This window comes from Clinocottus analis, unplaced genomic scaffold, assembly GCF_023055335.1.
Source record: "Clinocottus analis isolate CAN_PGR_092001 unplaced genomic scaffold, fCliAna1.0.p SCAF_16, whole genome shotgun sequence".
In the NCBI taxonomy this organism is placed as follows: domain Eukaryota; kingdom Metazoa; phylum Chordata; class Actinopteri; order Perciformes; family Cottidae; genus Clinocottus; species Clinocottus analis.
In genome coordinates, this window is record NW_027175887.1 from 17,620,928 (window position 1) to 17,635,954 (window position 15,027).

At 47.7% G+C, this 15,027-nt stretch overlaps 1 protein-coding gene across 1 annotated transcript in view; it reads right to left on the minus strand.

Moving 5' to 3' along the window:
- Window positions 1–59: 59 nt before the first annotated feature.
- The window catches only part of tmem104 (transmembrane protein 104), a 32,995-nt gene continuing 18,027 nt past the window's right edge, over window positions 60–15,027 (minus strand). The window contains exons 9-10 of the mRNA XM_068577826.1: window positions 10,752–10,845; window positions 60–2,236 (exon numbers count right to left, since the gene is read on the minus strand). Of these exons, the coding sequence (XP_068433927.1) occupies window positions 1,473–2,236; window positions 10,752–10,845 (858 nt within the window). The 3' untranslated portion in view covers window positions 60–1,472. The remainder of the gene's footprint in view (window positions 2,237–10,751; window positions 10,846–15,027) is intronic.

Here is a 15,027-nt window from a genome sequence, read left to right on the forward strand (position 1 = left end):
CCTGCTAACTCCCCGCTGTAGCATGCTAGCGCTCCTGCTAGCTCCCCGCTAGCTGCTGGTGCCCGAGTCGGAAGTCGAGCTGGGGCCGGCCCCGCTGCCTTCGATGGTAGTCGGGGAGCTAGCGGTAGAGCTAGCATCAGCGCTAAGCTGGCTACAGCGGGGAGCTAGCACCAAGAGGTAGTCACGACTTTTACGGTAATCATTCAGTCAACAGACTGAACTACACGAGACGTATGAATGGCGACGAGGACAAAAACACAACCTGTAACACCAGAAAGCAAATGAGGAAAAAAGAACATAAATGTAGAAAAGAGGAGCAATAAGATGTGAAGACGACACTTTATGGATCTCTGCATGCAGGAACTGTAAGTCCACCCAGAACCAGACAAAGAAAACCATTGTGGTAAATATAGATTTTTTTTTTTTTTTTTACTTAATGAACAGATGACCCAAAAAAAACACTTAAACACGGAAAAATACATATTTCTCATTGTGTTTGACGTTTGCATTTACTTCCATCGTAAATTATGATGTTAAAATATCATAAAATGATGATATTAAAGTAGGAAGTCCAGTGTGTGTGGCGTGACGGCCTCTAATGGAGAGTTGGCAGATTACAACAAACTGGAACTTCTCCCTTTGTGAAACACACAGAAAAAGTCCTGATCTGAAGAACGTACGAAGATATATAAAATAAAATGTAAGAAAAACACGTTCAGGTGATTACACACGAAAGAAAACACTTATAACATTACTATTGCTTCCAATGGGCCCCCTAAATGCTACACCGGCCCTTTAAGAAGAATGCCACGCAGTCCCAGAGAGACAAAGTCAGAAGGTGAAGAGCAGCGATGAAGTCCGTTCACAAGAAGGCACAACTCGCTCGACCCACTGAACGTACGTCTGCTCTGATGTCCTGATCAAACCTCTCTAATACATCTTTAATGGAGCATTCAGGCCTGAAGGGGGCAGCGCGTCTGAAGCTTCTTAACACCTCCAAAAAAATAAAGAAGTTCAAAACGAGAATGTCGAGCGAGCGTCCGACATCACCTGCCCTGCCCGAGCCACACCGAGATCAGAAACATCGGTCGCGTCAAAGAATCCAACAAGCGAGCCGACTTTACGTCGTGCGACTTTGTTTGAAAGCTGAACTCTTCAAGACATATATTTATATTTCTAAAAAGTACTTTTTGTGCAAATCCTTGTGAAAACCATTTAATAAATCACCCTTTTCCATCCGAGTCATGCACTGTTCCAGCTTCTTGTGGGGGAACAAAAACACTTGACATTTGGTCCCTTTTGTGACAAATTACATAAATTACTCTTAATCACATGTAATATAATGCACCAAAAAAGTACCATAAGAAGGCACACTGTCCAATCAGCAGCGAGTAAGGCCTCGTGTTGGCCAAACAGAGAGATATATATACACATATACTGTATTTATATATGTTTTAGAGTTCTGGGACTCCTCACTTCTTGACGTCGTTCAGGATGATGTTGGCCGTGACGAACAGGAGGCAGGAGGCGGCCCACGCCAGGACGAACCACACCCAGAAGGCGTGGCGGAAGGGCGAGCGGTGCTTGTTGACGGCGTCCCGGCCCACCACGGGCTCCAGGCCGCGGCGGGCGTAGAGCACCAGGCACGCCGGGATGATGTACTGGATCCCCGTGCCGGCGTAGGACCCCGTGATGCCCACCAGGGACTCCAGGTTGTGGGTGCAGAAGGCCACCACGATGGGCGGCACCAGCGTGATGAGGGGGAACGCCACGCGGTCCACCACCCACGGGTAGGTGCCGCCGTCGCGGTGGAACAGCGTCTTCCAGTTGTTGCGCAGCGTGACGGCGATGATGGGGAAGTTGGTGCTGATGGTGAAGACCGGGAACAGGCCCAGGAAGTAGCGCAGGAAGGGCACGTCCAGCACGTTGCAGTTGTCCGTGAAGTTGAGCGTGTACATGTCGTGCAGCAGCGAGCTGTCGAAGCAGAAGATGGCGGTGAAGGAGAGCAGCGCGTAGAAGGCCAGGATCAGCACGTAGTCCAGCACCACCAGCGAGCCCACGCGCCTCTTGTCCGAGATGGGCGTCACCAGCGAGGGCAGCGAGTGCTGGCACATGAAGGAGTACACGCACACGCCGAACAGGTTGGGCACGCCGGAGAGGGAGGCGGCCGGCGGCCGGCCCTCGCCGGCGCCTTTGCCGATGCGGATGAGAGCCAAGACGATCATCATGGTGAAGGCTGAGGAAAAGAAGAGGAGGAGGAAGAAGAGAATCAGGATTAAACTGGAGAAGACAATGCACATCCGGCTCCGTTTGGGACGAGTCCTCCAACAGAGAACCAGCAGCTGTCCTGACGTTTTACCGTAAAAGTCGCGTTACGAGCCGCTACTACCTTCAGTAGGTGTCCTCCGCTGTAGCAGGCTAGCGCTGCTGCTAGCTCCCCGCTAGCTGCTGCTAGCTACCCGCTAGCTGCTGCTAGCTACCCGCTAGCTGCTGCTAGCTACCCGCTAGCTGCTGCTGCCCGCATCCCCGCTGCCCGAGTCAAGTGTTGGGCCGGGACTGGTCCCGCTACCTTCTGTGGTTGTCGGGGAGCTAGCGGAGAGCTAGTAGCAACGCTAGCGGAGAGCTAGCAGCAGCGTTAGCTGGCTACAGTGAGGAGCTAGCACCGAAGGTAGTAGCGGCTTGTAACACGACTTTTACGGTAAACGGAAAAACAAGAAATAAGAAAACTAAATGTAACACAATTTTATCTACATGGTCAAAAAAATGCGTATATTTTATTTAAAAGCCATCACTTTTTTTTGCAATAACCGAATCATAATTTAGATGCAGCTGAATCTAAAATGTGCATTTTGTTTAAGTTAAATGCTCTTCAGCGAATTGGAGTTTCCTCTCAGACTTTTATTGTGATCTGATCTGCGCTGCCTTTATTTAAAATAATAAATAAAAGTTTTCCATTTTTCACTTGCAGTGCAAAAAAAAAAGTTAAGTTTTTTTTTTTTTTTAAATATGCAACGATTCAACTTTTCATTTGTAAAAAGGAGTGCTGGAGCTGCAGAAACATGAGGAATAAAACATAAAGACGTTTGATTTTAACCTGAAAACTGACGCCACAGTCAACTCTATGTTTTCCATGAGATGCAAAACCAACTCTTCAGTCTTCATCTTTCTTGAAAAAGCGTTGTATGACCGCCAGCAGGGGGCGGAGCTTAGCGGCAGAGGGTTTGATGGGACACTGACGGATGAACAATCCTCTAAATATCTTTACACTGTGTGGAACAAATAAATACACAATGAACTGCGCCCGTGTTACGTTTCCTTAATCTAAAAAGAGATTCATGTTGACATGCTGGAGCTGTTGATGTTGTCGTGACCTTGCGCCCCTCCCCCCCCCCCTCCTCACATCCTGTAGCAATTTATATACAACATAAATAACGCCAAAGTAATTGTGATAACTTACAATTGGGCGACTGCAGAAGACAAACATGTGACTCAACGACCTTCAACCAATGTCACTCGTAAAGCAATCTCCGTTTTTTTATTTTTTTTATCCCTTCCCACATCCTCCCGATCTTTTCCATCGATCAAGAAGATTGACGACGGAACTGGAACTGGCTGCACGTGTCGGACGGCTGATTGTGTTTTGAATGAATCTCTGTTGGCTTCACACCCGATGGGAATGTTTAGCGTTCGTCATCTCGCACCGACGTCTTTCGGGGTTGTGATTGTGTTTTAAATGTGGCATCAAAGTGCCTTCAAAGAGGGATTTGATCCAACACATGTGGATAAGAGTCAATCTTTTTCAGGTTTATGCTTCATGTGTTAAAGCTGCATTCTCTCTCCTGACCACCAGGGGGCGACTCCTCTGGTTGTATAGAAGTCTATGCTTCATGTGTTGAAGCTGCATTCTCTCTCCTGACCATCAGAGGGCGACTCCTATGGTTGTATAGAAGTCTATGCTTCATGTGTTGAAGCTGCATTCTCTCTCCTGACCACCAGGGGGCGACTCCTCTGGTTGTATAGAAGTCTATGCTTCATGTGTTAAAGCTGCATTCTCTCTCCTGACCATCAAAGGGCGACTCCTCTGGTTGTATAGAAGTCTATGCTTCATGTGTTGAAGCTGCATTCTCTCTCCTGACCACCAGGGGGCGACTCCTCTGGTTGTATAGAAGTCTATATAAGTGACTCTACTTCTCTCTTGATGTATTCCCTCAGTAAACATTGTAAACATGAGTTTATGTCTCAATCTCTAGTTTCTAGTCTTCTATACAGCGTGATGTTCATTTAGTACATTATGGTCTGTTAGAGTCAAACAGACCATAGAGCAGGGGACGCTTTAGGGGCGGGGCTACAGGGTGATTGACAGGTTGACTTCTCAGTTCGGTAGCTTCCCCTCCGACAGTTTGTCCCAGAAAAAGAAGGAAACCCCGATAGGGAACATTTCACGGTCCGGTAATGAAGTCCCTGGAGCCAGGTGACGCCTCCAATTGATTTGAGCTGACCGGCGTGAAGGCGGAGCTAAGGGCCCCCCCCTCCTCGCCACTCAATCAGCCCGTGACACCCGGGACTTAAGTCACCATCACGGCCCTGCGATTGGCCGGCAGCCAGCCAGCTCAACTTCCATCATCATCGGGCGCGTCCTTTAAACGCGGGGTGACATTTAGGTGGCGCCTCTCGCACCTTAATTTGTCACACACAGGCAGAAAAAGGCTTCCATACACTCACACTCAGAGAGATGGAGGAGGGGGGGGGGGGGGGTCATGCTGCCTTTGATGGAAACATCCGAGTGGGCAAAGCCAGCGTGTCAGGATGCGTTTCAGGTTGCAGAGCGACACATTAGCATGCTGGGAGTCAGCCAGCGAGCTTCATGCGGCGGCTTTTGGTGCATGGAAAGAGGGTGACATTCCCACCATGCGGCCTACTTCCTCCTATGAGGGGCGGACTGTAGGAACTAAGAGTGAGGAAGAAGAAGGAGAAGAAGTATACAACTTCAATGACGAAAAAGTTTAGAAGCAAATTCTAGGAACACTGTGTGAACGCCTGCAAATCAACTAACAAAGTTCTGTCAGAAGAAGAAGAAAAAAAGAAGAGATCATACGATAGAAACATGGAGAAAGCAATTTGTCTACTTTTACGTTAGCTGGAATTAGCTTCACGTTGTCCGGAGACGAAGACAACGTAATTAAATATATATAAATACATATTTATTAACGTACAAATATATATCCGGGATGACGCCGGCAGCAGAAACCAGCGTGCAGTCGTGTAAAAGACTTCTGTTTTTTTCATGCATCAACTTTTTTCCCACCAAAAAAAAAGATGCTAAAAGAGAAATAACTACTGCAGGCTGAGCACTTCCTTCATTGTGTGGTTTGAAGCGTCACGTTCCTCACCCTCGTTTCTCACACACACACACACACACACACACACACACACACACACACACACACACACACACACACACACACACACACACACACACACACACACAGAGGACGTGTCAGCATCACATCAGTGGCCAACGTCTGCAAACTGTTGCACAAGTGTTTGATATTTGATGCATCTTTGGCGGACAGCCAGTGTAATCTCGGTCCTCCCCCCCGTGACCTTCTCCCTCCCGCAGAGGTCAAACCGTTTGGGCAGCAGACCAAACCTTCAAGGACACGGACGCATGAAACGCAGCGCCGCAAAAGTACGATTCATCGGATTAAGTGAAGTCTTTTGGTAATCGGATCATCTTTTCCTTCGTGAATACTACGCGTCAAAATGTTTTTTGACGGCTCCGAAAATGTAGTTTTTCTAGGCTGAACGCCAACAAACCAGAAGAATGTTTTATTAGATTTAAAAAACGATTGAATGAACATGATTTTTCAAAGCTTTTGGACTAAACAATCCGCTGGAATTTAATTCTCCAAATACTACAACAATGACATCAGTGTGACCGGAAAAACGTTTTAATTGAATTAAAATCCAATTTACAGTTTCTCTAACCTCACGATGATCGTGATGTCGGCCCAAAAGCAAAAGCTTTTACATTTTATTGTCAAATATGATGAAAGAAAAGCAGCAATTCTGAAATCTGAGAAGCTAAACCAGAGAATATTTGACGTTTTTCTTCTTGAAAATTGAAGATTAAAAAGCAACAGGAGGAAAGCTAGTAACGTTAGCATCACGGCTAATGGAGAACCAACAGGAGGAGAGCTAGTAGCGTCAGCATCACGGCTAACGTAGAACCAACAGGAAGAGAGCTAGTAATGTTAGCATCATGGCTAACGGAGAACCAACAGGAGAAGAGCTAGTAATGTTAGCATCACGGCTAACGCAGAACCAACAGGAGGAGAGCTAGTAGCGTTAGCATCACAGCTAACGGAGCTGCTCAGTGAAAATGACTACTCATGATGCGTTCACATGTAATCCAGTTAAATGTAACAGTAAAGAAATGATTTCACATTCATATAAAATAGATTAGATATGTCATTTAAACTACCAATGACAAGATTTGGTTTATTAAATCAACATAAAACCTTTTTATTTTCTTATTTAAAATTTGGTTGGTATTCTCTGTCTGTAGCCTTTGAAGCCCAGCTGATATAAATAAACAAAAACCAGAGGATTGTGGATCTCTGGTTATATCTGCTCCCTTTTCCCCTCACTTAAGAGACAGGAAGTAACTCCTTACTCATGCGATCCATGACTCCCTCCCCCTCCCTCGGGATGCGTCATTACCCTCTGCAGGTGTCGGTCAGGATATGGTGATTACATGCACTTTCAAATTGGCACGCTTTGGCCCCGCCCCCACACCCTCTGAGTGAAGTGAGCAGGTGTCAAACAGCCACACACATCACGTCCACTTAATTAGCGCCCCGTCCGCATCCTGCAGGGCCCGCCATGTACATCACCTGTACGGAGGAGAGAGAGGGGGGAGGGGCTGTGACCTTGTGTGGGAACGCTTCGGCTTCCAACAAACCCTCCGGAGGCGGCGCTCCCAGCTGCATTCCCACCGCTGGCAAACAAAGGTGTTGCTGTAAAGGCGCTGCTCGCAGAGAGCGACCTCAAGGCGTTATATATACGGACCGTATAGAAGACCTGGATGCAGGGGAGACTTTATTTTGCAACCGGTTAACAGGAAGTGACCATATCTGGACTATTGTATACAACCTGTCAATCACCTTGTAGCCCCGCCCCTAAAGCATCCCCTGCTTTATGGTCTGTTTGACTCTAAATGAGCATAATTTACAAAATGCACATCATGCTGTATAGAAGAAGACTTGAAACTAGAGATTGGGACATAAACTCATGTTTACAATGTTTACTGAAGGAATACTTCAAGAGAGAAGTAGAGTCACTTATATAGACTTCTATACAACCAGAGGAGTCGCCCCCTGGTGGTCAGGAGAGAGAAAGCAGGTTCAACATGCTCCTGGTCGAGCTTTAATCTCTGAGTGAAACACCACTTAAACTCGGAGGTTCTGGCGACACTGCGCTCGTGTTTTCTCTCCTCGTTTGCTCGTTTAAACGCGTCGGCCTCTCGTGGTTTCCGGAGCAGAGCAATCATCCCGTCGTTAATTAAGAGAGACGCTCCTCGAGCGCTCGTGGATAACCTCTCAGCTAATTAGCAGTCCTGGCCCTCCGCCCGGTCCTCTTGCTGTGGAGCAGAGCGCCGTCACTTCACCCCTTCAGGACCGGTGCTAGCGGGCGGCGGCGGCGGCTGTGTTTTTTCTGTCGGGGGATAAGTGGCGGCTTCGTGATCTCAGATCGGACGATCGGCAAACACGGCACACAGCCGCACGGCAGGAGGCCGAACTCCACCACGGCTTCATGACGGCTTCACGAAAACAACAATTAGCCCTAAAATTGGCTGCAGGGCAAAGAGGGTTTGGTCGACTCGAAGGCGGCCATCTTCGGTCCGTCACATTAAAGATGAAATGAAAGAAGTCTCTGAGACAGCAGGTTAGGAAACTAGTGGAGTATGCTATATTGACAATATTTTAAATGACATATATAAATATAAAAGGTGAACAAAACGTGACATAAATATCAATGAATGACAGCAATTAAACAGGCAAAATATTGTCGTCATGACTGAAGCAATATATATATATATATATATATATAAATTTAAACCTAGAAAAACAGGTATTGTTTTTGTCTCTGCACGTTGAGAGAATGAACTCATGTCTTCTTCAGGTTATAAAAAGGTAAACCAGGAGGTCAGCGACCATAATTAAAAGCTTCCTCCCCGAGGGGACGGATCCTATTGACCATCAAACATTCCTCTAATCACACCTCCTCTCAGCAGGAAGTCACACTGCTCATTACTCAGAGACGTCAATACAAAGGACTGAAGGACTGAAGGACTAAAGGACTGAAGGACTAAAAGGAAAGAAGGACTAAAAGGAAAGAAGGAGTAAAGGACTGAAGGACTAAAAGGAAAGAAGGAGTAAAGGACTGAAGGACTAAAGGACTAAAGGAAAGAAGGAGTAAAGGACTGAATGAGTAAAGGAAAGAAGGACTGAAGGACTGAAGGACTAAAGGGCGGTGAGAGCTCCAAGAGATGCTTCCTTAAACGTGACGTTCAGGACCTCTGAAGTGTGTCGTTTCATGGGGTCCGGTCCATTAAGACCTGCTCATATTTCACCGGCCCCGTGACTCCGCCCCCCCTCCCACACGACCTTCAAAATAAAACAATATGTGGGCAGCTGTGGAAGTCCCCGCGGGCGTTCCTCAGCGAGCGAAGCGTGAGATGGAGCTCCAGCTCTAACTTACAGGCATCCTGTGAAGGTTTCTGCCTTTTTTACCCGAGCAAATTTCTTGTCTGAAAGTAAATTCTCAAAATCTTTGCTCTCAATTAAAAAAAAAAAAAAACTAAAAAAAAAAAACACTTTAAAAAAATGTTTAAAAAAAAAAAAAAAGAAATTCTCCAAAAAACAATTTCTGCTCCAAAAAAAAATTGCTCAAAAAAAAAGTTTTCCCCCAAAAAAATTTCATCATAACAGAAATTTTCCAAAAGACAATTTTCGCTAATAAAAAAATTGGTCTTAAAAAAAATCTCTAACAAAAAGAAAAAAAAATTCTGTAAAAAAAAAAAAAAAATCTAAAAAATTTTTTTTACAAATTCTGTAAAAAAAAAAAAAAAAAGAAAGTTCTGTAAAAAAAAAAAATTCTCAAAAAAAAAAAAAAATTCTCAAAAAAAAAAAAGTTCTCTAAAATTATTTTTTTTTCTTTGAGAGAACCTTTTTTTTAAGAGCAGATTTTTCGTTTTTAGAGCTTTTTTTGAGAGAAATTTTTTTTGTTTTTGAGAGAAATTATTATTTTTTAGGGTTTTGAGAGCAGTTTTTTGTGAGAGAAAAGATTGAAATAATTTACTTACAAACTAAAAATATGCTCTGGTGAAAAAAGACACAAATCTACCTCCATACATTTCTTTATCACGGCTGCTCGGTCACATGACGGCCCTCAGATCCAGCTGTGTGTCACTGGCTCCTGGGTCCTAACGCCTCTGGAGGCGATCAATACTCGTCTGCTGAGCGTTAACTGATTCGCTCTCTCACGCCGCTCAATATCACTTAGAGAGGCGACCGCCGGGAGAGCAGACGGGTGATAGGGACTCCTTCCTCTCCTGCCTCCTCTTTCCTCTCCTGCACCCTTTCTTCCTCTCCTTCATCCTGCATCTCCTGCACCCTTCTTCCTCCTCCTCCTTCCTTCTGCCTCTATCCTTTTTCCTCCTTCCTTCTGCCTCCTTCCTTCTGCCTCCTGTACCCTCCTTCCTCTCCTTTCCTTTCCTCTCCTCTCCTTGGGTTCCTGTCACCTCTTCCCCCTCCTGCCTCCTCCTTCCTGCCCTCCTGCCTCCTCCTTCCTGCCCTCCTGCCTCCTCCTTCCTGCCCTCCTGCCTCCTCCTTCCTGCCCTCCTGCCTCCTCCTTCCTGCCCTCCTGCCTCCTCCTTCCTGCCCTCCTGCCTCCTCCTGCCTCCTCCCCCCCGTGAGTTGGATGTTTGATGTCGGGGGTCGGCAGCTGGCCGGCGTGTCGGGGTCCCGCCCCTTTGGCCCTGTCACTCAGCCTCGTCACCTTCTTGTCCAGCGAGCGCTCACCAAACACGAGCGAAGGTGATGTCGCTGCCTCCGACATGACGAGGTGGAGGAGACATCGTCAGCTCCTCCAACACTCTAGGTGCTAGCTTAGCGTGTTGCATGGCGTGCTAGCGCAGCATGCTAGCGTAGCGCTGTGATTCTAACGGCGGCAGCAGGTTTATTTTCTTCCCGCCAGTGAGTGACGGTCCAATCGAGCGCGAGACGGACTGTCAAGCCCGTCAGGCCCGAGGAAGGAGAGAGGAGATGAGAATCAAAGACAGAGAGCAGGACCGAGGACGTGATGGACAGACCGAGCACCCGAGGGTGGGGAGAGAGAGGGAGGGGGGGGGGTGATGGAGGAAGGAGGAGGATACATTGGGAGAAAAGGAGGCAGAAAAATACAAGGGACATTGTGAAAGGGAAAGAAAAAGGAAGGGAAGCTAAGTCATAGATAACCTCATCTACAATATTACATTTCAATTTCATGTGAGATATATATATCATTTATTTTAGTTGATTTTTTTAACCTTATTCTTATTTATATTATATGATGTTACGCAACAGTGTCAGTATTACATCTTTTACTCTTTTTTTTTGTTCACATGTATATTTTAATTTTTTCCTCTGGTTTAATCTCTGACAGTCCGGGTGTAATCCACCGTTAGAGGAAGTGTCTCTGCTCCTTACCGATCCAGCGCATGAGCGAGGTGAGGATCTGCAGGTATTTGGTCTTCTGGGCGCTGAAGAAGGTGAACGGGCCCAGCAGGAGGGTGAAGACGCTCTGCGGAGGAGACGGGGAAGGAAAGAGTGAGAAACTCTCATGAATCACACAGAGACGCCGTCTTTTTTTTTATTTTAACGGCCCGCTCGTAAAAACGTCGCCCCGAGAAGGCCGAGGCGAGCGGCGGTGAGATGTTGCCCGCCGGTGACGCCGCCGTAAACGCCGTGGAGTCTGATTGACGGGCGGCGATCGTCTCCTGAGCTCCGAACGCCTCTCACGCGGTGAAAAACAGTTTGTTGTCGTCGAGCCACTTCAGCTCGAGCTGAAAAAACCAACTTTATTAATCAATAAATCGTTGTTTGTTGCAGAGAAACGGTTGTTTTCAGCCTCTTTAAACCGGAGGACCGGCTCGTTTTCTCAGTTTTACATCAAATCCAAACGGAGTTCATATCTTACGTTACGTTTTCCCGCCTTTTTCTGATAATTTTTAATCGTGTTCACGTCCCCCCGGCGTGTAATACAGGAGACGCATCTGCTGCCAAAGAAATCCCATCAGCCCCCTCAAAGATTGGTGAGGAGATATAAACAGCCCCCCCCAAAAAATACACAAAAAAAAGCTCAAATCCTCTCCGGCCACAAGTCTGATTGCCTATCAGATACTTTTCTTTATCAAGAGCTGCAATCAGAGGCCGCGGCTCAGCTACTGTAGCTCCAATCCCATCAGCCCTCCTCCTCCTCCTCCTCCTCTTCCTCTCTTTGAGTGACAGGTGATCTCAGGGCAGTCACTCGTGTGCCGCTCCCTCTGAGGGTCGAGATCCCATGCAGACACACAGAATAAAGCTGCTTTTCCACTCAACTCTCTTCCTTTCTTTCTCTTTATTTTTTGCTAAATCTGAGAAGCAGACGTTACAGAAGTGGAAACGGTGACGTCACGCGTCGGTTTGTGGATTTTTTAAAGCTTTTTAGTTCGGCTTTTTTTTTATGCAACCAGAGAACAGGAAGTGACCATATTTGGCCTGAGGAGGAACGACGTAGAGACCCGTCAATCACCATGTAGCCCCGCCCCTAAAGCATTTGGACTTCCGTCGTGCGCATCTCGATGAATAAGAGCGACTCCGTCATGTTTTGTCTGATTAACTTCATCTTGCAAACAGCTTTCAAAGCTAACCTTCCTTTGTTCTGCCGATACAGAGAGCACCCGTCGTGCTTTGTGAGTAAAAGACTGGAGGTTAACGGACTAAAACATGTGCACATCATGGTAGTCCATTAACTGGACAATGAGGGGCATTGAACTAAACTAAAGGACTCCCACATCGGTACAGGCTGGGTTCAGAGAGAGTGACGACTGGAGCTGCAACAGGTGATCTACACGACGCGTCCTGAGCACCTTTATACCTCTGATCTGTTTCAGGGACACTTTTCACATTTAATCCATTTAGATTGAACTCGATTTCTGGGCCAAAGAGGACGAAGAGAACTAAATAAAGTCCTCAGAAACAGAAAGAGGGGTTCATAAAGTCATTGCAGACCAAGTGGAGGAGAGTCAAACACTCTCTAGTCACCTCTACGCTCCATGACTTTAAACAGATGTACCGACATTAACGCAACACAGTCCAGGCTTTAGGACCCAGCGGGTGCAGAATTAAAGCCGCCAGACAACAGCGGGGGCAGGTACGAGTAAACCTGGATCTCATAGCGTGACAGATTGAATGACACCTGGTTCCAATGCATTTATTCATTTCATACTTTGATCACGCCGTTGTAGCAATTTCATCTCGACGCCGACGGACGCGCAGATTTCTTTTTTTTTTTTTTACTCCGCAACAGAAACTGCTGACGTTTAATAAAACGTCTCAATAAACAAAAAGCGGAGTCTGTCAGGAGAAAAGTGGCATGAATCCATTTTGTCCGGACACCTTCGTCTCCGTTCCTTCCTCCTGGAGAGCTGATGGATGAATACAAACATCTGTCTTGTGACCCTCTCTGGAGGATACAAACTCATCCAACATCTATTATTCCAGCGATTAATCGATCTTTTATTATCAGAGCATATATTTAGTTGATGGAAAACAATAATTTAGATGGAATAGAGGGCGTCCTGGGACTAGAAGGCGTCCTGGCGGACTAGAAGGTGGACTAGAAGGCGTCCTGTTGGACTAGAAGGCGTCCTGGTGGACTAGAAGGCGTCATGGCGGACTAGAAGGCGTCATGGTGGACTAGAAGGCGTCATGGCGGACTAGAAGGCGTCATGGCGGACTAGAAGGCGTCATGGCGGACTAGAAGGTGGACTAGAAGGCGTCATAGTGGACTAGAAGGCGTCATGGTGGACTAGAAGGCGTCATGGCGGACTAGAAGGCGTCATGGCGGACTAGAAGGCGTCATGGCGGACTAGAAGGTGGACTAGAAGGCGTCATAGTGGACTAGAAGGCGTCATGGTGGACTAGAAGGTGGACTAGAAGGCGTCCTGGTGGACTAGAAGGCGTCCTGGCGGACTAGAAGGCGTCCTGGCGGACTAGAAGGCGTCCTGGCGGACTAGAAGGCGTCCTAGTGGACTAGGAGGCATCCTGGTGGACTAGAAGGCGAACTGGTGGACTAGAAGGCGTCCTGGTGGACTAGAAGGTGGACTAGAAGGCGTCCTGGTGGACTAGAAGGTGGACTAGAAGGCGTCCTGGTGGACTAGAAGGCGTCCTGGCGGACTAGAAGGCGTCCTGGCGGACTAGAAGGCGTCCTGGCGGACTAGAAGGTGGACTAGAAGGCGTCCTGGTGGACTAGAAGGCGTCCTGGTGGACTAGAAGGTGGACTAGAAGGCGTCCTGGCGGACTAGAAGGCGTCCTGGTGGACTAGAAGGCGTCCTGGTGGACTAGAAGGCGTCCTGGCGGACTAGAAGGCGTCCTGGTGGACTAGAAGGCGTCCTGGCGAGATCTCCAGTTCTGCTCCAGCTGAGTACGCAACAACCCCAGAACCCTCTAACTTCCTGTGAGCTTCTCTGTCTATCAAGAAGAAAAAGTAAAAAATAAAAGTAACAAAATCACTTTTCTGCAACTTCCCCAAAGCGTCTGTGAAGCTGCAAAGCGTAATAATTGTGGCGTGAGAGATTAGCGGGGTTTAGATATGGTGAATGATCTCCACAACGCCACCAACGGCTGCAGCTGTCAATCACTTCCAAAGTCTGAAGACCGGCGCATTTGGATTTGTGCGGCTGAGAGCGCTCAGAGAGTACGGAGAGGCATTTAATTGGCTTTTTTTTTGTGTGTGCGTTTGCGTTGCGTCACTCAAATCCACCGGTTGACTCGTTAAATCGCCGCATGTGCGAGCGTCTGTCCCCGCGGTGCGTTTGAGGCTCTTCATCCATCACAGTTGGGCGGCAGAAGTCAAAAACCCATTTCGGTAATTAACGCACGTCGCTCACAGATGTCTTCACGCCGCCATGACAGCTTTGTCCACTCAGGCCGGAGAGTTTTGGTGATTTGGTTTTAGCCAAAGAGGGTCAATGGAAACGGGGTGAGGGGGCATGCGGTGGTCCAGCAGGACACCGATAATCCCCTTACCCCCCCTCAATACCACAGAGGGAAGGATTATGAGTCCCAATCCCGTTGGTCCCAAGACCCCCCACCGGGCCATTTGTTTCTGATATTAATCTTTATTCCTAACAGATTGAAGCTCGTCGCTCGTTCACTTTTATTTACAGAAGATTAGAGATCGTTACGGCTTCTGTGAAGAACGGGAATCACATTTGAAAAAGGAAATGTTCTGAAATCAAAAGAGACGTTAAACGATCAGGATGAAGCGACGGAATAAATGTTGATATTCATCTTCGCTTCGGTGGACGACTGATGGGATGTTGAATCCTGGAGGACTAGAGGGCGTCACGGTGGACTAGAGGGCGTCACGGTGGACTAGAGAGCGTCACGGTGGACTAGAGGGCGTCACGGTGGACTAGAGGGCGTCACGGTGGACTAGAGGGCGTCACGGTGGACTAGAGGGCCTCCTGGTGGACTAGAGGGCGTCACGGTGGACTAGAGGGCGTCACGGAGGACTAGAGGGCCTCCTGGTGGACTAGAGGGCGTCACAGTGGACTAGAGGGCGTCACGGTGGACTAGAGGGCGTCACGGTGGACTAGAGGGCCTACTGGTGGACTAGAGGGCGTCACGGTGGACTAGAGGGCCTACTGGTGGACTAGAGGGCGTCACGGTGGACTAGAGGGCCTCCTGGTGGACTAGAGGGCGTCACGGTGGACTAGAG